The sequence below is a fragment of the Monodon monoceros genome, unplaced genomic scaffold (assembly GCF_005190385.1).
Source record: "Monodon monoceros isolate NGI ecotype Baffin Bay Population unplaced genomic scaffold, NGI_Narwhal_1 Super_Scaffold_5, whole genome shotgun sequence".
NCBI classification, from domain to species: Eukaryota; Metazoa; Chordata; class Mammalia; order Artiodactyla; family Monodontidae; genus Monodon; species Monodon monoceros.
In genome coordinates, this window is record NW_021703782.1 from 58398779 (window position 1) to 58423034 (window position 24256).

Here is a 24256-nt window from a genome sequence, read left to right on the forward strand (position 1 = left end):
CACACACATAGAAACAGGTATATAACTATGAAAACAAAATAGTGCAAATTATTTGAAAATAATAGAAATACCTATCATGCCCCCATCCTAATCCCTGTCATCCCTTATATATGTCTTCAGTGCTCTTCCAGGGGTAGCTTTTTACGTCATTGTCGTTGTCATCATTTTAATTCTTGTATTCCTGGCAATGGAAAAAAAGTCCTGATCTTCCTCCCCACTCCTGAATCTGTCTTTCCAGAAGCTGAGAAAGACAGAACCACGATCAATGGACATTGCACGGGAACCCCTCTTTCCTTTAGGCTGGCCCTTACCTTTCCTCCTGGTCCACAACCCACTTGGTGCTCACACACCCAACTGGTCACTGCCACTTCTCCTCCCTCTGTGTTATCATCCTGGGTATGCTCCCCCTTCTAGCCCACTGGCTAAAATGATAAACTTTTGCCCAGTGTCCATATTAACTTTGGCCTTCTGGATACAACATTCTTGCCTTTGTCAGGCAACATGTGTTGAACTGAATTCATCCTCGTCCACGCGATTCTATACCATAATCCCGGAAGATTTTGGATGGTGAAAGATGGTGGTGGGCAGGCAGTGTTGTAGGATATCCTTTCAAGAGTATTCAGGGAATTAGGTTATGTAGTCTATAGTGGACAACTTCATCTCTGCCTTCCCAGTGTCCATTCTCTTCTTTGTAAAAGCATTCAGATTTTCCTTTGGGAATCACTTTTCCTGCTCCCCTCAATCCACACAATTTGTGTGAGGCGGACATCCCTACCACTCCAGGGATGGGAACAGGATCCAGATCTGGTCAATCAAAGCATTCTGGAGTCAACAGAGGGAGACACAATTCTGGGGGATTTTTTAAAAGAAATATTGGGTAGAGAGAATCTGTCCACGAGGGTTGCTGAGAAAATTGAATATTAAAGAGAATGCCTGTTGGAGAAGGGAGACACCGAAAGCAGAACTGGGAGATGGGAGACAGCTGAATTCTGACGACGTGCAGTTGCTTACATGGTAGTCATAGGCTACACTGTGGCCTGATGACACTGGAGCTCCTCAGTTTGGTTTGGCGGACACAGAAGCTCTAGGCTCTGACAGCCCTGAGGCCACCTGCCTGCTCACTTCACCCTGACTAGATGGGTCCTGTTGGAACACGGAGAACTTCACAGAGATGCCTGTAGGCCTCTTTTTAACTCTGTAACATCTGTCATGGGGCAGTTTGACCCCAACCCATGTACAGGTGCCATATCTTGCCTCTGGTCTTCTGACTGAGTCCATCCAAGTACGAGATGTAAAGGTAAACCCTATGACTCATGGAGACATTAACCTGTTAGGTAAAAGACTGCTTTGAATCCTCATCAGGGGGTTAACAGCTAGAAGGAATCCATTTAATACATAACCATTACATTTAACAAATCCCGTCGATACCAGGGTGGATGGCAGCTATTTCCCATTTTACAGATGATGCGGAGGATCTGCCTGATGCCATGTGTCTACCAACTCAGCTAAGATGCAAACACAGGTCTCACTGCTAAGCCTGTGTTACTTCTGCAGTGCTCGAGTGAAACTCAAGAAACCAAAATCTTTCCTCACAAATGACTGAATTCATCTTTTTTTTAAATAAAGGTTTTCAAAAATAAGTTTAAAATCATAGCCACACCAAACTTTAAAAGATCAATCCGCTCCACACCATAATAGGTTAACACAGAGGAGAATTAAGCAACAACTGAGTGTGTGAAGTGTGAAGACAGGGGAGGCACCCAGGGGTGCATGAGAACGTATAGTGGGGAGGGGGGTGCCCGTCGGGGCGGGTCCCTCAGGAACTGCTGAGGCGCTAAGATTGTAGAGGTGGCTCAGGGAGGGGGGAGGGCTTACGTGGTTTTACTTTCTAGGCCTCTTATGACAGCGTCGCCAAACCACACGTATTAAAATGTAGCCACATGCCAAATTTCTGAAAGGCTTTTTATAATTTTGCCTTTTAAATTGCTCGGTTGACCAGCAACCCATTTAATATATGATTAGCAATGATTCCTTGCAATCACTGCATGTGCTTGGGAATACTTGTGAAGAAACTCTCAACTATATTGTTCTCAACGTTTTAAGTTTGGAAATGTTTCATTTTGTGGATATTTAATTATTTTTGCTCTTTTTTTGCATACTTTGGAGCCAGTTTTTTTTCTTTTTTTTTTTTTGCAAGCCTTTCCATTGGTTCTTCAAAACTTACAGATCTTGGGCACAATGCCTTTAATTGCCTAACGGGTAAAATAGCAGAGGTGGAAACAGAGCACGGAGAGAGAATGCAGGAAGTATGGGAGCCAAGTGCACTCAGCATTTAAAACCACCTGAGGTCAGCTGTCATGATCTGAAATTGGATCCCTGCAAGCAGCGAGCCAGGCACCATTTCAAAACACGCAATCTCCACCAATATCTTCCCTTGAAGACTATAAAGAGATGTCTTCAGGAGTGTCCTACCATCCACAGATGCAGCAGGAACAGGAAGCTGCCTCTGCCATTCCCCTTCCTTTGGGGCAGCATCTACTCCCAAGACAAGACCAGTTACCCAAACAGCCACCAATGAGTCCGGCAGCAGGCCCAGCACCCTCACGGCCATGGTGACAGGGTATTCACAGAGTAGACACGTGAAGTTGCCACACGTGTCATTGCTGGGCTTGTTCATTTAAGTTGGTCTCTAATTTCTAGAAATTCACCTGCCTTCATCAGTTTGAATATATGATTTCCCAAATCACAGCAGAAATTATTAACGAATTAATCAATCTGAAATTTTTGAAGTAAAGCTCTTTAAGAGGGTTGGGAACGGGGAAGAAACACACAAATAAAGAGTGTCCTGAGACCTCAGAAACATCTTGATGTTTAAAATAAAAATACTCATGCCAACTAACCTATCTGCCACCCCAAGTAAACACATATAATGATGGGGGAGGAGGAGGCAATGATGCACATCTTTCTGTTCTGTGGGGCACCATCTCATACATCCACCCTGATTTCCCAGAGGAAACCAAGTGTGGGGAGGTGAATTACTTATCCCATCATAGCTGGTTAGTAGCTGAACTGGGCCAGAAAGCAAGCTGGGCTACTTAGCTCGCGAGGTCACCATCACCTTCCCTGCAGACTCAACAGAAGGGTGTCAGCAGAGCAGGATCCACATCCAGAGCCACCAGTATCAGAAGAACCAGGAAGAGAGGAAGTGGCCCATGTGTCAAAAAAACTCTGCCCTGGTCCATCCAAGATGCCAAACACTGATAAATTGTCCCACTCAAATGGCTTCTTTTTCTTTTAGTGTTTATTTATTTACTTATTTATTTATTTGGCTGCGCTGGGTCTTAGTTGCGGCATGTGGGATCTTCACTTGCGGCATGCGGGATCTTCAATTGCAGCATGTGGGATCTTGTTCCCTGACCAGGGATCGAACCCAGGCCCCCTACATGGGGAGCGTGGAGTCTTAGCCACTGGACCACCAGGGAAGTCCCTCACATGGCTTCTTAGACCTAGCCAGCTAGAGTACAGAAAGACCTGGCTTGCCTACTGACATTCCTATTAACTGTTAGTCACTTCTAAAGAACCGGCCAGGTGGTCTAAACGTGGAAACTCTGACTAAGCACAAGTTACTTCTCCCCTATTCTGGAGTCAGGTGAGGAACAACAGAGGTCCAGGCTGGGCACACAGGCTGTGGTGCTGCTTTCCCATTCACCACAGACTGGCTAAAATTGCCTACCGGCACATCCACACATCTCCAGCAAAACACCAACAGGTAAAGTCAGTGGAACGCCACATTCTAATCCTCCCACCGTGACCAATACCCTGGAAAAATCCACTTCTGCACCCTGCCTTGGTCCCCTCACCTCACACAGGTGAATCCCACCCCCACCTTGGGCATGGTTAAAACTGAAGCAATCCCTTAGTTTCCTGGTGTTTCCTTTTCTCTATCTACCTTCAATTTTGTCCACTTCCACAGGCCTCCTCTACTCCAATCTGCTACTTCCTTCCCTGCCTTTTAACACCCTCAACACTTCCACTCGGTCACCACGAAACTAACTAGTCACCAGCACTCACCTCACCTAGGAGCCTCCAGACACAAAAGACCTAGCGGGATGGCCACCTCACGATCTTTCATCGTAGCATGACAGCGAGGACAGGCACCACGGTGCAACCTAAGTTTTGGGGCTTTTTGGTTGGGTCTGTAATCAGTGATGTCCTTCACCACTTTTTATCAGAAAAGATTAAGACAAACAAACAAACCACGAGGTTCAGCTGCCCTCTGAGGGCAATGTGGATATCAGCAGTGCCTCCTACTGCTCTTTCCCCATCAGCACGTCATGTTGCAATACCCCAGCTTCCCCCTACGCTTATCAACTGTCTTGATGAAGATGGTAAATAATCGTGATGGAGGGAGGCTGGCTGGTGTTCACACAGAAGGACGGTGAAAGACAGAAGCAGGGCCTGGTACATGACGGGAAGGCAAAGGCTGTGATTCTGCCATGAGCCCCAAAACATCACAGATGTATATGCCTTAAAAAAAAAAAAAATCACTAGTCTCGCTGAACTCAGAGTGGTCTGTCTCTGTCAGCAGAGAGGAGTAGACAGGTCAAGATAGAAAGCCAAGTCCAAAATGCTGGAATCTCCCATCAAACTGCACCAGGGGTAGCTGAACCAATCAGGAGCTAAGCTAAGAATAAGGCAGAGAATGAAGGAGCAGAATGTCACTAAGATGTACCAGCAACTTCTGTCCAAGGAGTGCAATTGCTTCTCTTGGGCACCTGAGAAGGGGCTGGCAGTAGGCTGTTTAAATAAATATTAAATTTGTCCTCCTATTGGCAATAGCATCGCCACTACCACTCCAGAAGTAGCTGTGCCAGATGAGGGCTGGGACACTTCCGTGTTTAGAGCAGAGAGGGGCACACGTCCCAACTACTGCTTGCAATGATCTGCCTGGAGTCTTACATGCCACCCTAAACTGACCAACAGTACCATTTCCAGAGCTTGTCCCGAGGGACAGGAAGCCCCTGCAGGACACAGCCAAAGGCACGTGGTCCCTTAGTTCTGTATCTGAGCATGGGCAGATCTGGATTCAAACGTCAGCAGCAGTAAATAAAACTGCAGTATGTGTGGCAGGCAGAATTCTCAGATGTCCAAGAGTCTGGGCCCTGGCTATTCAAACACTAATCTAGGTACTGCTGTAAACAGATGACCTTAAGATAAGGACATTACCCTGGTATCACAAGAAGTCAGATTCAAGCATGAGAAGGATTCAATGCCACAGAAGGATTCAGTGCATTGTTGTTGGCTTAAAGATGGAGGGAACCAAGTTGCAAGGAATGCAGGCAGGCTCTATAAGCTGAGAATTGTCCCCAGCTGACAGCCAGTAACAGGGACCCCAGTCCCACCACCTGAATTCTGCCAACAACCTGAATGCGGTTGGAAGCATATTCTTGCCCAGAGCCCAGCCTGGCTAACACACTGACATCAGCCTTCTGAGGCCCTAGCCAGAGAACCCAAGCAAGCCTACCAAGACCTCTGACCTACAGAACTGTGAGATGATAAATGGTATTCTTTTAAGTTGCTAAGTCTGTGGTAATTTGTTACACAGCAACAGAAATCTAACACACTACGTAGAGCTCTCAGTAAGTAGAGAGCCACAGTTCAAAATGGCCTGACCTCCTTCAGTGTTAGCCCTTCACCTCCGCATCCTCCCACACCCCCAGACACGAGAGCACAGACTCCTTCTGGACCCCTTTTACTGAAAAAGAAAAGGGGAGCAAGAGAACTGGGGAGGTAAAGACCTTTCCTTACTTCAAAAGCCCACCCTGGGCTTCCCTGATGACGCAGTGGTTGAGAGTCCGCCTGCTGATGCAGAGGGCGCAGGTTCTGTGCCCCGGTCTGGGAAGATCCCACATGCCGCAGAGCGGCTGGGCCCGTGAGCCATGGCCGCTGAGCCTGCACGTCCGGAGCCTGCGCTCCGCAACGGGAGAGGCCACAGCAGTGAGAGGCCTGCGTACCGCAAAAAAAAAAAAAAAAAAAAGCCCACCCTAGGTGGAAAACACCATTTGGAATCCTAATAGAAAGAATCAGATATTTCCCCTTCTACCAATTCTGACCCCTTACACACACCACATGTAGCCTCTATTAGTTGCAGACGAAACCACCACAGGTCCTGCACATTCTTGCTGGGGAGGCCTTTACCACAACACTTTCTCATCATGTGTTCATAGCAAGCAATCTTGAGAGGTGAAGTAATGTCCCCATCTGGAACAAAGAGCAGGCTTGCTGTAAGAGGTGGAGTGCCCAAGTGTGCATGTTCCTTGGCTCTGATGCAAACCCCCGGCATGCATGGCATCTACCTGCGGCCCCTACACATCACCAGTGTGGGACTTGGGGAGAAAGAAACCAGTACAAACGTGAAGCTCATGCTGCTTGCTGTGCTCTGAGTAATAAAGTTCTTTGTCTCTGACCTGAGATATCCATTTCTTCTGCTAGCATCCACGAAACAGTAATCATCTAACTTATTAGCTTGCAAGTAGGGTGAAATTCTAGACTCTGACACTATTACACTTAGATCTTTTAAATCAGGAGATCTACTATCTTTACATTATCAATTTCAAAAGAACAAAATACGCTTTTTAAATTTTTCTTGTGGAGATAATAAAATCTACATCACTGGGCTATTGTGGGAATAAAATGAGAAAACACATAGCACACCTGAGATACAGAAAACATCCAATAACTTTCGTTAGATCCCTGCTCTCCCTAGTCACTCATCCTCCCCAAAATCCACATACAATGAACCAGATGGGGAGCAGTATGTCTCCAAGATAGCAGTCCACTCAGAAGACAAGGGATAAAATAGTCTACTACACCAATTTCTGACATTTGCATCACACTGCACTACTCATAAAGGGCTTCCACCCATATTATCTCATTTAATCCCTACACAGAAACCAAGGTTCAGAGAGGTCAGTCCTTGCAGAAGGAACAGTAACTCCACAGGTCTGGAAAAATAGCCATATGGCAGAAGCCTGGGGATGTGGGCTGAGAAAGCATTGCTGAAATGCAGCTGTGATGTTGTTCTAGCAGCACGACTGTATCCTGAAGGCACACTCTTCATCCAGGTAAGCCAAGGGAGTTCCCATCATGAATAGGCCTCCTGAGGAATGTCTGCCCTGGAGAAATGGCTGGAAACCACAAGATAGAGAAACATCTTTTATTCAGATATGCTGATGGTTTTTAAATGGAAAATTTTTAAACTCCTTAATATAAGAGGCCATCCTGTCCTGGATGAACTTGGTCCCTTTGGTTCCTTGGCAGTTTCTGCTGTGTCCAGAGGCCTTGGGGCCTTTCATCTTGTGACAGTGTCACTTGAGGGTCTTGCTGAGGTTGGAGAAGCCAATGCCAACACAAGTCATCAGCACTTTATCCCCTCCCTTGAGTTCTTCACCACATGGCTTGGTTTCAATTTTAAACATAATCTGGAAAAAGCTCTTCAAATGCCGCAAAAATTCTATCCTAAAAAATAAAAATAAAAATTTTAAAAAGGGAGGGAGAAATGAAAGAGGAATTCGGCTTTTAAAAAATTCTTCTCCAGCCTAGAACTGAAGCTTTTAATTTCCCAGATCAGGAGGAATAACTGAAATTAAGAACTTCTATCAATGCTGATTAAACAGCATTTATTTACAGCCTGCCAGATTCCAAAGATGATTTTAAACAGCTTGCAGAGATGCACACAACGTAAGACAAATTAAATAAAGAAAAAGAAAGGAAAAGGTTAGAGGTTAGTCCTACACATGCATTAGAGTGGACATGAATACGGCATTAATCTTCAAGAGGCTCATGCAGAGAGAGAAACACGTGCTTTAATGAGTCACAGTATCATGAGATTAAAACCAAGCAGGGTGACTGCTGCTGATGCTGGATGAGAGAAGTCTCTCTCTCCATTGTTCAATCTCGACAGCCCTTTCATTCATTCAACAAATATTTATTGAGTGCCTACTATGTGCCAGGCACTGTTCTTCATGCTGGAGATATTGCAGTCAACCAAAAATCCCTTCTCTCATGAAGCTTTCAATCTATATCCTTGAAATATATATATACTTCCTCCATAGTCAGAAATTTAAATAAAGTAAACAAGGCAGATGAGAAGGAAACGTAGGTATAAAATATTTGTGTGTATATGGCTGAAGGCAATACTAAATAAGGTGGCCAGGGAAGTGCTCACAGTAAACATGCAGAGGAGGTTCAAGGGGCTCTTTCTTGTCATCTCCCTTAAGACAGAGCGATGGCTTCACCCCAAGAGTACCTTGGGAACAGCAATTCCGTGGAAGGACCATGGTACTGGTCTGGCCTAGCAGATTCGGCATCAACCCAGCGAGGCTGACCATAGGACTCACCTGGAGAGTTCATTTAACAAGCAGATTCCTGAAGGTTTCAATCAACTGGCAACTGGTGGAGAGGAAGTGTCCATGTGGAAGAGCCCAGAATCACAGGCCACATGTCCCCTCCTCACCCCTTACCAAGCCGTGTCTCCGCAGGGCACAGGGGCCAGAATCCTCCCTGGTGATTCGTACCAGCCCAGTTTGCGAAACACTGGTTTAGTTAAGAACAGATGATCTGCACGTCTTTTTTTTTTTTTTTTTTTTTTTAAACATCTTTATTGGGGCATAATTGCTTTACAATGGTGTGTTGGTTTCTGGTTTATAACAAAGTGAATCAGTTATACATACACATATGTTCCCATATCTCTTCCCTCTTGCGTCTCCCTCCCTCCCACCCTCCCTATCCCACCCCTCCAGGCGGTCACAAAGCACCGAGCTGATCTCCCTGTGCTATGCGGCTGCTTCCCACTAGCTATCTATCTTATGTTTGGTAGTGTATATATGTCCATGCCTCTCTCTCGCTTTGTCACAGCAATCAGAGAAGAAAAGGAAATAAAAGGAATCCAAATCGGAACAGAAGAAGTAAAGCTATCACTGTTTGCAGATGACATGATACTATACATAGAGAATCCTAAAGATGCTACCAGAAAACTACTAGAGCTAATCAATGAATTTGGTAAAGTAGCAGGATACAAAATTAATGCACAGAAATCTCTGGCATTCCTATACACTAATGATGAAAAATCTAAAAGTGAAATCAAGAAAACACTCCCATTTACCATTGCAACAAAAAGAATAAAATATCTAGGAATAAACCTACCTAAGGAGATCTGCACGTCTTTAATGAAGTAGTTCAGCAACCCTGTGTTGTGCTGCCTCCCAATCAAACCATACAAACAGTTCTCACACAGAATGTACATGGAATCACCCGAGGAGCTTTCAAAATACTGATCCTGACATGCAGATCAATGGAACAGAATTGAGAGTCAAGAAATAAGCCCACACACTTGTGGTCAACTGATTTTCAAAAAGGTGCCAAGATAATTCAAAGAGGAAAGAATAATCTCAACAAATGGTGCTTCACACGCAAAAGAATGAAGCTGGACCCTTTACTCACATCACACACAAAAATTAACTCAAAACGGATCAAAGACCTACATGGAAGAGCTAAAGCTATGAAACTCAAAGAAGAAAACACAGGAGTAAATCTTCATGATCTTGGGTTAAGCAATGATTTCTTAGATACAGCATCAAAAGCAGAGTGATAAAAGAAAAAATGGATTAACTGAACTTCATCAAAATTAAAATCTTTTCTGGACACTATCAAGAAAGTGGAAAGACAACCCCCAGAATGGTAGAAAATATTTGCAAATCATTTATCTGATAAGGGTCTGGTATCTGGAACATATAAAGAACGCACACAACTCGATAATAAAAAACCAAATAACCTAATTTTAAAATGAGCAAAGGATCTGAATAGACATTTCTCTAAAGAAGATATGCACATAGCAATAACCACATGAAAAGATACTCAACATCATTAGTTACTAGGGAAACACAAATCAAAACCAACAGAAAGGCTATGATCAAAAAAAAAAGATAATAACAAAAGTGTGGGTGAGGAGAAATTGGAACCCTCAAACACTGCTGGTAGAAATGTAAAATGGTACCACCACTGTGGAAAACAGTCTGGCAATTCCTCAAAATGTTACACAAGGAGTTAGTTACCATATGATCCAGCAATTCCACCCTAAGGTATATACACAAGAAAAATGAAAACATACATCCACACAAAAACTTGTACATAAATATTCATAAGAGCATTATTCATAACAGTCAAAAAGTACAAACAACTCAAATGGCCATCAACTGATGAATGGATAAACAAAAGATGGTTTATCTGTATAATGGAATATTATTCAGCCATAAAAAGGAATGAAGTACTAATACATGCTACAATATGGATGGACCCTGAAAACATTCTGCTAAGTGAAACAAGCCAGTCACAAAGAACCACATATTGTTTGAGTCTATATGTATTGGACAGAACAGGCAAATCTATTATAGCGACAGAAAGCAGATTAGGGGTTGCCTAGGGCTGGGGGGAGTGAGAGGAATCAGGAACACCTGTGAATGGGCAAAAGGGTTTCCTTCCGGGGTGGTGGAAATGTTCTAAAATTAGACTGTGGTTACATTTACACAACTTTGTGAATATACTAAAAACCCACTGAATTGTACACTTTAAATAGGTAAACTGTGTGGTATGTGAATTATACCTCAATAAAGTTGTTTAAAATAACTATTTTATTTGTGAAGTTAAAAAAAAAAAGAACTGATACATGGCTCCCGTCCTCACACAGTATATACCAAACTAAGTATAAAGCCTACTGCAATGCATTTTCCACCCTCTCCTGTGCCTTTATCCTAGTTAATCTAGTCAAAGGAGGAAAAAGCAAAAAGGGGAAAAGAAAGTCTGAACAATTCCGCATCCTGTCTGCCCGAGATGGGCTAAGAGATGGAACAGTAACTAGCCTGGACAGTAGGAGTCCCGGTGATGGCTGCATGCTCACAGAAAAATTCCTCACTTCTTTGCTCTCTCTTACACCTTGGATTGTGCTACTTCATCTCCATCTTTAAAATAATGTCCCACTTGCCACCTATTCTACGAAGCCTTCTCTAGCCAGTAACCCCTCTGGGTTTCCATAGCATTCTTGGCTCTGCTTATGGAGTCTAATGAAATGCTCATGTGTAAGTGTCTCACAATTGCCCTGGCCCCGCTCTTGGTAAATTATATAAGCACCTCCAGGGCAATGACCTTAACCCATTACACCTGCTAGGCACTATATATAAGGCACTCAGGAACGGGGCACCCAACAGAATGTGGAGGTAGGGTTTAGGGATACTTTTTTTTTTTTTTTTGCGGTACGCGGGCCTCTCACTGCTGTGGCCTCTCCCGTTGCGGAGCACAGGCTCCAGACGCGTAGGCTCAGCAGCCACGGCTCACGGGCCTAGCCGCTCCACAGCATGTGGGATCTTCCCGGACCGGGGCACAAACCCGTGTCCCCTGCATCGGCAGGCGGGCTCTCAACCACTGCGCCACCAGGGAAGCCCCAGGGATACTTCTGAGAAATGACTTCAACATTCTTAGCAATTAAGGGAAGTCAATTCTTCCCCTGCTGGCTTTCTCATTTTACTAACCAATTGAAATTTTCAGGTTTTTGCTCTGTCCCAGCCTCACAACCTCCCTAACCCTGCCCTAGGAAAGAAAGAAAACAAACACATCAAAAAAAACCATAGATAAACAGTCCACATCTGTGGGCACAGCTTCCGGCTGGCAGCAATGCAGAAAAAGCCAGCCATCTCACCCACTTGTCTGCATTCTAAGGAGGAAACAGCCTGTTCTCTCTCGCTGCTGCTTCGGTTCTAATACAGGCCTGAGGCACGCTCTGCTTCCAGAGCCTCCCCAGCCTACTTCATACTTCACCCTGAATCGTTCAACTGTGCTGGAAAAACCAGACACCTTCCCCAGCTGGCAGAATTCCTAAGAGGCCGCAGCCTGCCTCTGATCTCTTGGAGAAGGAGGGGAGAAACACAGGCTTGAGTGTGCAAGCCTGCATAGTTGCAGCTTTGGGGTATTTGTAGCCTTTGGAATCGTTAGAAAAAGCAAAGTCAGTTCCACTTTTTACATAATGTTCTGCCAACCCTTCAGCCTGAGGAAGACTGTGTAAGGACTGAGTTAAGGTACATTTCATTTCACATTTCATGATGCCCTCCACCACCAGCCCCATTCTCCCTAAGTCTCCTGTGGCTGGGATAGCGTAAAGCAACCATGCTCAGAAGCTGAGAAATAACCTCAGGCGATATGAAATACTAACAGTATCCTTAAGAAAATGAAAACCAAACAGAATAAACTCACCCACATCTATATGCAGTTGAACAAAGTCAGGTCCAGGGCCGGTCCGTGTCCTTTTACACAGCCCCACGCGGCACCGCTCCCCTTTCTTTCTCTTCCAAACACCATACGGTAGACCCACACTTTCTAGACACAGCTCCCCAGCCACAGAGCCAGGCAGAAGAGGCACACCGAGGACACTGAGGGCACCCCCGCAACAGTGTGACTGGAAGATTTTCAGACTAACCCTTTTAGGCAACTGGGACTCCTGACTTAAGAGAGGTATCCTTAGTGAGCTTTCTTCCCCCAGAACAAAGTGATTTATATCTTTTAAAAAATGAAAAAACAAAAAACCACCAACAACCTACTTTTCCTGAACACCTCCAGTCCATCTGACAAGCAGGTTTCAGAGAATCCTAGAGCACAGAGGTAATTCTTCCTGTGTATTTTCCAAGAGTGGGTTGTTCCCACCACCATTGTTGGTCAACAGGTGAAGGCCACTGGGCTCACAGTCATCTGCCCATTGGATCCCAACTGCCTGGAACTTGCCAGGTTGCCCGATCCTGCCCCTTAAAATACAGCCCCTCATACCAGGTCCCCCTCTGAAGCCTGCTAGAGAGTGGTGGTGACGGGGATCACGACGCGCTCTCTCTGGCGGCTCTACAACAAGAAACCATGATAGTGGGCCCCGCCTCCTGCTCCACCAAGCCACCTGGACACTGGGGTCACCTACTTCTCAGATCTAAGGAGTTGCTCTGCAAATTGAGGGGATGGAAGATCTGGGGGTGGGAAGAGAATCTGCTCAACAGGGCTCCCTGTAGTCACGACACGGCATCTTTTAAATATATCGGTGGTACTTTTTCTGCCGAAGAGCTGTTTTCCCAAAGACCAGCTGACCTCTGCTCCAGGAATGAAGTTATTAAACTCCGTTATAAAGGCAGCAGGAAACAGAGAGCCAGGCTGGCTGCACTCTCAGGAGACATGGATACCAGGCCAAGTTCAGCCAAGAACTCACTATGAGCAGGTGAGTGACCTCTTTGTCATCTGAAAAGTAAGGATATCACTTGTTTTACCATATGCCAAATATGTCCTGCGGCTCAAAGAGCATAATAAAGGAGACTGGGCTTTGCAGCATTTAAACCATTTCCCAGATGTAAGGTGGCGTGTGCTGTGCTGGCTTCCAAAGAGGAGTTGGGCAACTGAACCCAAAGAGCAGCATCTCATTGATCTTCACATCACTGTGCTACACACTGGGTGAGCCAACTACCCCGATCAGTCCGTGTTTGACAAGGACCCTGGGCTCTCGCTCCCCAGCACGTCACAAAAGTGAAAAGAGGTCATTTACTGAAACTAGAATAAAACAAAGTGACGTAGTTTATTTTAGACTTCCAATGAAAGACAGAAGGAGATCATTTTATGACAATTTGAAACGAGGATTCTGAAAAGATACAGCAGGGCACCCTGGGCTCAGGCAGGGAGGTGCCTGGAGTCCAATAACATGTGTGAAATCCCAGCTTTTACTAAACAGCACAGTGGGTCAGGGAAGCATGCACTCTGGATGAGACGTCAGAGTCCGAACCCCAGGTGCTGACTGTGTGACCCTGGGCACACGACTTGACCACTCTGTGTCTCAATCCGCTGACCAGTAAAATGGAGTGTACCTGCCTTCACCACTTTACCACCCTTGTGGGGTTATCATGAAACCTGAAAGAGTTCGTGTTTGTAAAGTACGTAAAACAACATCTGGCCCACAGCGAACACTGTTAAGTGTTGTTAAATAAACATCCACTTACAGAATTCTCAGGAACAGTAAATAAGATGTGTGTAATTTGTTTAGTAATGTAACTGCAGGAAGTTAGTCATAAATTTAAAAATTAGTGGATACAGGGACTTCCCTGGTGGCGCAGTGATTAAGAATCCGCCTGCCAATGCAGGGACACGGGTTCAAGCCCTGGTCCGGGAAGATCCCACATGCCGTGGGGCAACTAAGCCCGTGCGCCACAACTACTGAGCCTGCACTCTAGAGCCCGCGAGCCACAACTACTGAAGCCTGTGGGCCTAGAGCCTGTGCTCCACAACAAGAGAAGCCACCGCAATGAGAAGCCCACGCGCTGCGACAAAGACTAGCCCCCGCTCGCTGCAGCTAGAGAAAGCCCGCGTGCAGCTACGAAGACCCAACACAGCCAAAAATTTTAAAAAACAATAAATAAATAAAAATTTTAAAAATCTTTAAGAAAAATAAAAATTAGTGGATACAGATTTAGATAGCTGAGCAGACGATTTACAGCCGACTTCAGGCCTGAGGTTACCCAAAGCAAGTTTACCAGGCCTCCTGGTGTTCAAAGTGAACTTGACAGGAGACTGGACGTCCGTGTGCGCCCAGCACTGATGGCGCTCTGCCAGGCACACCGCGCTGCTGGGAGAGCTAAGTGCCCGACCGCATTTAAGCCTCGCTCCGCCTTCACAAGCCCATGACTTCAGGACCATTCACTTTCTCTGTGGATGAAACTGAGGCTCGGAGATGCCAAAGACCTTGTCCATGGTCTCCCAGTGCTGCAAGGTAGAGCCAGAACTGAAATCCAGATAGGCTGGACTCCAATACCTGTGCACTGGCAGAACACAGAAAGTTCCGGTCACCGCAGTCTCTGATCATAAACAATTTTTGAAAGTGCTAATTAAGACGCTCATTGATATATACTCCTACTTTCAAATAAAGTATACATCATCCTTAAACTGTAAAATTAAGCTTTTTCAGGGGAAAGTAGAACCACCATCACTAACTGTAAACCACCTAAAACTCCGCAAATTGAAAAGAAATAGATTCTCCACATACCAGCATGTTATCCAATACTATTTTATTCTAACTGAAAAAAAACCTCTCTGGCCTTCCCAAAGAATTTCACACATATAGACTTACTTTCTCAAATAACACAGAAAACCATTACCAGCCACGTTAGACTTACTTTCTCAAATAACACAGAAAACCATTACCAGCCACGTCCTGCAGTAAAACAGAGAGAAGAGGAAAGGGGAAAAACAGAAAGACCCTTATTTCCCAGAAAGGGTTTGAAAGCAACACTGCTAGAAAACACTATCCTGCTTAATCCCAGTGCTCTGTAAACAGACATTTAAAAAGCTATTTATACAAATCAAAACATGCAAACTGCCAGAAAAAATACATTTCTTTAAACCAAGGAGGGTCTTGCTTCTGGTTTTCTTTAGAAATCTGAGGTTACAGAAAGCAGATTTTTATGATTTTAATTGCACATAAAAATACATGTGATATTATGGTCTCCAAAGCTCTTGAATCCAACTAGGATAAGCTGTTCCCTCACCATGATCATCCTGACTGTGGATTCTGTCCTTTTTACCCTTAACTGTATGCAAACGCACGATGATAATTTTGCCTGTCCTGGAGCACGCCTATTTCTTCCCACCTTTGCCCTTCATCTCTTTGGGCTTCTAGAGCTTTCCACAATGATTAAAGGCAAGAAGGGTCCCAAATAGATACAGCTTTCAAAAAGAAACTCCCTCCTCCTCCCTTGTGCTAGCTTACTGAAAGAAGGGAGGCTGCCCTTTCCAAGCCCCTGGCCGCCCCTCTTGCAGGAAGCCCTGGCGGGGCAAGTAATCCAGAGGAAGACTGTCCTGCAAGTCCTAGCCCCAGGGCTCAAAACACAAAATTTTGTAATTTGTCCCACTCCTGTAAAGCTCCATTCAGAGCAGACCACTTTGTTTTCCCAGGAGATGTGTAATTTTAGGCAAGGTTTCTGGAAGACAAGACACTGCAATTAATGTTTGGTGAGGGGGTGTGTCAAGGACACAGGAACTTTTAAAAATGTCCAGTCACATCTTGACGTCTCCACAGAGTTTGCTGACTTAAAAAGATTATACAAGGCCCTGTAGCCAAACTGAAAAAAAAATCTCTAAAAGCAAAAAAAAAAAAAAAAAAGTGTCAAGGAAAAATAAAAATATACATTCCATTTTTCACATAATGTTCTGCCAAACCCCATGCCCCACGACCACACACATTTCTAGACACCGCCTCATGCTGCCCGAGCAGCCAGGCCTTCTGCTGCCCTGAAGCCAAGGCTGGGAAAGCAGCAGCCATGAGACCAGCTAAGAGGGTGAAGGGCACTGTGGCGGCCACACGGCTGTCAGCCACTTCCAGCAAACTCGCTGGGAAGCCAATCTCTACACTTAAGGTGCTGTGCACCCAGCCCTCACCTCCTCTCCAAGTGCCTTAACTACAAAGTCTCTCTGGGCAATGTTGATTCCTGATGTCAGCATGCCACTTAGTATTACTCAATTTCAGGTTTCCTGTCCTGTGAAATACTTTACACAAGTTATCGGGAGATAGTGTGGTCCTCACCAGTTTCCTGCTTTCAGTCTTCCCGCAATGCTAACAATGTATTCTCTTCCATTTCCTTGTTCCAAAAAGCCTTCCACCACCAACTTACAGAAAAAAAGAAAAAAAGCCTCCAAAAGAATCTCCTGGTCTCTATACTCCCAGTTCCCGGGTCCAATGGTACACTGCCCCCTCTACAGTGCCCGCCCCTTTCTCAATGTGATGGCACCACCATTCTTCAGTTATCACAGTACTGTACCTTTCAGATATACAGCATCGGTACCATGATAACCGAAAAAGGACAGTTCAGTCTCATATCTACCTGAATATTTCCTCGAACCCAAGGCCCATTCCCCCTGCCAGCTTCCCACCCACAGGTGGCCATAGAATGATCTTCAAGTATATAGACACATGTACAGAGATGTCAGTGCTCAAACAGGCTGTTTCACAGCAACCTCACTGACTATCAACAGGAGTGCTTCTTTCACTGTGCTGTTTAGAATTCAAGTCTTCTGAGGACCTGCTCTTTTTCGGAGAATGCCTGCTTTAATACCCCAACAGTCAACCTATGATAACATCTCATGGCCTCAAACTCACCTCTGCATTTCCCTCCTAGTCCAGTGGTGTTACTATGAACTTTGCCTCTTGGACAAAAAGGCAGTCCTTTTTGCTAAAGCTAGGAAAAAGAGGGATTTTTAAAAACTAACAATAAAACCCAAGCTATAACAGAAGCAGTTTACCTCCAAAATGGAAACAATATCTAAAGCACAGACAGAACTGTCTAGTATAGATCACGCAGTTTTAATGACACAGAAATGACAGATGGGAAGGAAGAAACTGCAGGAAAGAAAGGAAAGCAAAATCCTTGTTAAACGCCAGATGAAAGCAACAACCTGCAGCGCGTTTAAGGATCAGCATAATCAGGTGGGAACAAGATAGTGCTCATCATTTTGTTCGACTGGAGGATTAAACTGGACAGCATAAGGGGGCTGAAAGAAAACAACTCACGTGTAGGGAGAGAGTGGTCCGAGAAGGACCTTGGAAACATCCTGCTGTCCAAGGGTCATGAGTAACAGAGCCAGGCTTTGGTTGGTCGAGTCCACACATCCACCCTGTAAACACAAACACTTTAAGGATTAATCATTGTACCAAACCAGATAATGGAAAACCAACAAAACAGAGGGAAAAAAAAAAACAGACACAGATGCCCAGAGTATCAGAACCACAGAAAAGCAGACGGCAAAATTCAAGCAATAATAAAACAGAATAAGTGTCTTTTAAAGAGTTATCCTCATATCAAATAACCGTAGGGGGTTAAACTAACAGTTAATCAAAACAATTGTAAGAGCTGAGACTATCAGAATGAATAGACATTTAAGTTTACCGAGGTATATCTAGTGAAAAATGAAACTTTGCCTTTGTAATTAAAGCCATAGCAGGACATAAAAGCAAAAAAGCATAATCATTTATAGGCAATGCATAATTACCAAGGGTTAAGTGAATGACATTTCTACTTATTTAATCTGTCATAGAACACCACAGCTAATCTGACATGAGAGGACCTTTCCCTTTCAAGGGTCTTACCTACAACACATTCGATGACATTCAGAAAACTGCCTGCCATGTCACATTAGATTCCCCTCTTTAACCTACTTCCTGTGTGCCTTAGAACTGGAGAACTGTTCAGACCAGATCCCTCCATTCTTATTATTTATGCATTATGTTCCCCCATTTTCCCTGTTCTTCCAAATCAATAAGCAGGACAAAATTCTCTTCAAAAACTTTCTCCTGAGGTACAACTGCTTTGGTTGCCTTTCTTCTTTCATTCTCGAATTTTTCAACCACTTCAGCCATTTTGCTTCTGCTTGATGCATGCATTACTGCTGCTTCCATTTGTGCCTTGAAGAATGTCTTTATTTCAGATCATCCTCTCTGGTATAACTTTATTTACAACAACTTAAATTTACACTGTACATACTGAAAGCAAGATGACCTTGAATGTCTACATACTTTGCATATTTCACAACAAGAAATCCAGTTTCTAACCATGGCACATCACTGTTCAAGGCTAGACTCTCCCAGACTTGGAATGGGATAAGTGGTCACCCACTGCTGCTTACGTGGGTACACCTCTCTCCTTTTTTAATGCACGTAGGGTAGGGAATAAATCGATTCTCAGGTACAGACACTCATTCTCTGCCGTTAGACTTCATTGAGGGCAATGGAGTAGGAAAATCAGAAGTGGATCCTACTGCCAGCCTTTATGAAACCTACTGCTCTTCCTCATCTACCTGAGTTAATAAAGGACAATATTTATCTCATATAGCAAATTTTAGGACGAGAGGAGTTCCAGCACATATATTTCCATCTAAATGGAAAACCTGACCCATGGAGAATAAAAGAATATATAACAAAATATATTAATATAAGAAGATTTAACAAAACTATTTGTTTTACAGAACTTGCTCCTTGTCATAAGACTGCCTAAAATTAAACTGTCCTCTTCAGTCTCCGCTTCCTAGCACTATGTTGCTATTCTGCTATTCTCAATTGATTTTTTTTTTTTTTTTTTTTTGCAGTACGCGGGCCTCTCACTGTTGTGGCCTCTCCCGCTGCGGAGCACAGGCTCCGGACGCGCAGGCTCAGCGGCCATGGCTCACAGGCCCAGCCGCTCCGCGGCATGTGGGATCTTCCCGGACCGGGGCACGAACCCGTGTCCCCTGCATCGGCAGGCGGACTCTCAACCACTGCGCCACCAGGGAAGCCCTCAATTGATTTTTATTATGTACCGAACCAAGATTTTACTGCAGTAAATATATTAGGGTCTGTGTACAGGATACAACAGAGGAAGTGGTGGGGCCGCCCGGACAGCAGGACACAAGCCTTGTGCAAAGTAGCTTCAATCTCATTACAAAGACAAAATATGAGCAGGAACCAGTAACAAGTGAAGGTGAAGACGAAGTTACGTGGCAGCTGGGGGCTGTGGGCACCGGGACTAACAAGGTGGTGCGAGAGGGGTTGTCACTCCCCTGGCACCAGAGGGAGGCTTTGGGGAGGTGGGGACTTGAGCTGGCCCTGGAGCGATGAGCAGGGTTTGGAGAGGGAGGAAGAGCAGGAGGATGGGGGAGATACAACCCAGGGCCGGCAAGGACCAGCCAGGAGGGCAGCCTGAGAGTGGCTGTCTGCTCTCTGCGGAGAAGTATGCGGAACTGCAGGGATAAGGTGGAGTAGGCAGACTGAGGTGGGGCTTTTCTAACTGGGCCACGGGTTTTGACTCTATCCTGGGGAAGTGAGAAGCTGGTGAAGGTCTCCGAGCACAGGAGTACCAAGATCAGATCGCAGCTTTAGGGGGAGATTTAGGCTGAAGAGGATGCTGGAGAGGGTATGGAAAGGATTTCCCCTCTGCAAGTAGGGAGCGCCAGTACCTATATCGGGGGAGGGGGGAACGGAAGGGAGGAGGGTGGTAGATGGGGGCAGAGAGAAGGATAGGAAAGGGCAGTTCCAGAAAGCCTGGGACAGAATCAAGAGGGCTTGGTAACTGATGAGACAGAAATGGAACAAGAAGAATTAGATCAGAGGATTAAAACTTTGGCATAAATAAACGGTACCAAAGGGCATGGATTTTTATTACTTATTTAAACCATGTCACATCACAGACTTACAAAGAATTATTATAAAAACTGCATGCATTTTCATCCTTTTAGCAATTAAAGATCATAGACACACACAAAAGAAGTTTTCTTAATGACTTAAAACAAAAAACTCAGTCCAGCCACTACTGAACGGTTTAAAGCAGAACTTAACCAGAGTAAAGAAAAAGTAAAATAAAATAACCTAATCCAGATTGCATGTTTTCGCTCTGGGGGACTGGTGGACTGTGCTTTCACCCTGAGGCTTTTACTCTGCCATTTACGGAGATACAAGACCCATATTCCAGCTGTGTCTGGGGGCTCCCACTGGGCTATCCTGTAATGGGATACATCCAAATCCCCCAGGTCCACTGGAAAGAGAGGGATGTGTCCCCACAGTCAGAGAGAAGGCCTGCCGGCCACCCCAGGACCAAGGCAGGGAAACCTGCACGAGTCAATAGCAGCTGAGGGACCCACGTGTGTCTCCAGCAGTCTTTCTTCACAAATATCTAGATGACAAACTTCCTGAACTGAGTAATTGGGACGGCAACCTCTTGGTCATTTACTCCATTTACTCCCAAATTTTAGTTACTATCCATCTTTCAAAAATCACTAAATTTAGCATCAAACATTGGAAAGACTTTGCATTGGAAAAGCTGAGGCCAGATCTTGACTGCTCAAGAATTATTAGAACATATCTCCTCGCTCAGAGGGATTTCTTGTGATAGATTATTTCCTTCCTCCACTATTTCCTAGCTGAATGGTGAGTAGAGGGAATGGGGTCCCTCTACTGAGGACACAGTTATAGGTCCTTTGTCTTCCATTTAATTAGATAGACACTAAATAAGCTGGAAATTTTAATGAACTTTGAAACAGTTCATTCCTACTTGCTCCACCTTGTGACCAATGAGATATTTTCAAAAATGCTGACTTTGATCAGGGAAGTAGACTGTGGCAATAAGCTGTTTTCCTTAGTGAGGCCTGTGCAGGGATCAATACCCATGACCCAGGCATCACCTTGCCACACTGATTAATAAATTACAGTGGCAAAAGGAAGAATTAAAGAACAAAATCACCACTGTACCAGCCTTACTGACTTTATTTCACTGGGCTCACGTGTGACTTTTGCAACTTTAAACAGAGCAAAACTTCCTAGAAGACTTCAGAAAAGAACCACAGAGATGTCTAATAACTGAGAATAAATACACAGATAGTACAGAGATGAAAGGCTCTTCAACTCTTCAGCTGGAGAAAAAAGACAATTTACAAACACTCTACACCATCCAATAGCGAATCACCCAGAGTACAGTCGACTCTCCACATCCACAGTTTCAACCAACCACAGATTGATTTTCAATTTCAGATGACTGAATCAGCGGATACAGAACCTGTGGAGACTGGGGGTGGGGGTGGGGGGACGGGGGGCGGGGGGGGGAGTAATGAAACACAGACTTGAGCATCCACGGATTTTGGTATCCACTGGGGGGAGGAGGGGTCCTGGAACCAATCACCTGTGGACACCAAGAGATGAGTGTATAGTTCTCGCTAGTGCTCAGTTTAAGAATGTGGGCCCCAGTGTGCATCCACAGCATAGGACTGAACATCCCTGGAGCCTGTCCTGGATTCTGCATGTCAAGGGAAAGGTTTCACCTTCCTGAGGTGCAGACTAACAGAAATCTTGGAGACAGGTTTGTGACGCTCCTCTAACCAAGTATACGTGATCTTAAAGAATGAATTTTCAGGCAGCTTATCTTATTTCTCCTGCCATCATCTTTCCTTCTCTTCCAATTTCCTCCTTGCTTATTTTGGTTCGCCTCAGCTGTCCCTGGGAAACAGAGTAAAGTGTGTGTGTACATATGTGCATGTTGCTCTTATGGATCAACAGAGAAAAAGGATTGTAGCAACTGAGGGGACAGGCTTGGCCAGACTGGTCTACGCCATGTCCCACCAGTAGGGCAGCAGAAGCAAAATGGTAATCAGTGCAGTCTTGTCCTCAGCATCGTGTCACCTTTTCTTTGTCCCCTCTTCCCAAGCCCCTACTGTGCTCTGACACAGGCTGGCCTTCCCTAGACACTCTTCTATGTGCTCCCAAGCACCCTACAAAATCAAGCCTGTTGACACTGTTTTCTATCTGAATTAAATGTCACACACAAATCCAGGTTTCCAGCTTCTCTTGAAAAATCTGAAAAGAATGAGCCCCCATCCCCCTATGGCAACGACACGGGGCTGAGAGAAGGTCCCTGCTTTGCTCCGGGGGATGTGTGCTCTTCAATTGGCCAATCACTGCCTAACCTGCTTCATTTTTCACCTTCTCTCTCCTGTATGACTCTATTCCAGTTCTCTGCCCTCCCGATCATTAAAACTTACCTGCCAGGACTTTCCTGGTGGTGCAGTGGTTAAGAATCCGCCTGCCAGTGCAGGGGACACGGGTTCGATCCCTGGTCTGGGAAGATCCCAGATGCCGCGGAGCAACTAAGCCTGTGCGCCACAACTACTGAGCCTGCGCTCTGGCGTCCACGAGCCACAACTACTGAGCCCACGTGCCACAACTACTGAAGCCCATGCACCTAGAGCCTGTGCTCCGCAACAAGAGAAGCCACTGCAATGAGAAGGCTGGGCACGGCAACGAAGAGCAGCCCCCGCTCGCCGCAACTAGAGAAAGCCCGCGTGCAGCAACGAAGACCCAACGCAGCCAAACATTTAAAATAAATAAATTTATATATTAACAAAAAACTTACCTGCCATATGTAACAAACCAGTGGGGCTGGGCCTCTGCTCACTGACTAGTTTAGCCAATCCATTGAGCTAGTTAATGCTAAACTGTCTAAAGGGTAGGAAGAGGCTAACTCCTCGACTGAAGCCCTTAAAAGAGGAAGAAAGTTGCTAACGAATAAAAGTGACAGACAAAGAACTGCTTCCTGATGGCTCCTCTCCCGGACCTGCAGAAGCGGAGGACATACCCTATGGATTTCTTCGAGCAGCAGCTTGGCACAGTTCCTGCCGAGGTCCTCGGGAAGCACCGCTGTCCCCTGGCCCTGGTGGTTGGAGACAAGTTCAGCGCTGAGGAAGGTGCCGTTGGTGGTCTCAGCAACCAGCCACAGTCCAAAGCCCGGAGACCTGGGGATTCAAAGGCACAGACACTGAGTAGCATACGAAGTGGGATTCACATTCACCAGTAAAAAGAGAAGACAAACATCTTTTTGATGGCATTCTGTCTGGTCACATCAGGTCTTATTAGAGTCCCTCCCAGCTCACACTGGACATATACATGACGCAGTGAGGGCACACACGTGACAGAACCAAAGGTGATGCAAATTTGCATTGCTTTTCTTTTCAGCCCTCCCTTCCCCTAGCTCTCCCTTACCTTTCCCCACTCACTACATTGTAAAAGATCCTGCTGTGAGAGTTTGTAACAGTCAACATATAGAGCCCCTAGTTTCTGAGGTAGGGGCTCGACACTATTCTGCAGAGTAAATAATACCATCCCCACCTTACAACTGAGGAAATGGACAAATCAAGCGACCTGCACCAAGTCCATACAGCTAGAAAGAGACTGAGATGCGCTTCAAACACAGATCTTCCAGACTCCAAAGCCCTCGCAAGTTCTCCACCATGGCACTCGCTCAGCCCTCAGTCACAACCAGCCCAGAAGTACAAGCAGCCTGGAGACCATCTGATTACAGCTCTCCTTGAGAGACAGCAGGCTGTTCCCCCGTGATGAGAAATACCACACGAGGAGAAAGGGCCTAGAGAAGGCACACTTTTATGTTTTTGTCCCCAAGGGACATCTCTAACTCAGAATTCACTTAATATAATCAACAAGCCAGCACCATGCTCTCGCCTGTGTGTTTCAACCACCAACAGCCAGACCCTAACACCCTTCCTGTCCAGGACCACAAATGACTCACGTACGTGTACATCCAACAAACATTTGGGGGAAAGCTTCCACAGACCCGGGAACTGGGGCGCCACGGTAAGCACAGGAGTCCCTGCTCTCACGAGGCTT

The 24256-nt window shown here is 45.3% G+C and overlaps 1 protein-coding gene across 1 annotated transcript in view; it reads right to left on the minus strand.

Moving 5' to 3' along the window:
• Positions 1-2166: 2166 nt before the first annotated feature.
• RCL1 (RNA terminal phosphate cyclase like 1) overlaps positions 2167-24256 on the minus strand; it is a 62127-nt gene continuing 40037 nt past the window's right edge. Inside the window, exons 7-9 of the mRNA XM_029201385.1 lie at positions 23211-23367; positions 17630-17733; positions 2167-7518 (exon numbers count right to left, since the gene is read on the minus strand). Coding sequence (XP_029057218.1) covers positions 7368-7518; positions 17630-17733; positions 23211-23367 — 412 coding nt within the window. The 3' untranslated portion in view covers positions 2167-7367. The remainder of the gene's footprint in view (positions 7519-17629; positions 17734-23210; positions 23368-24256) is intronic.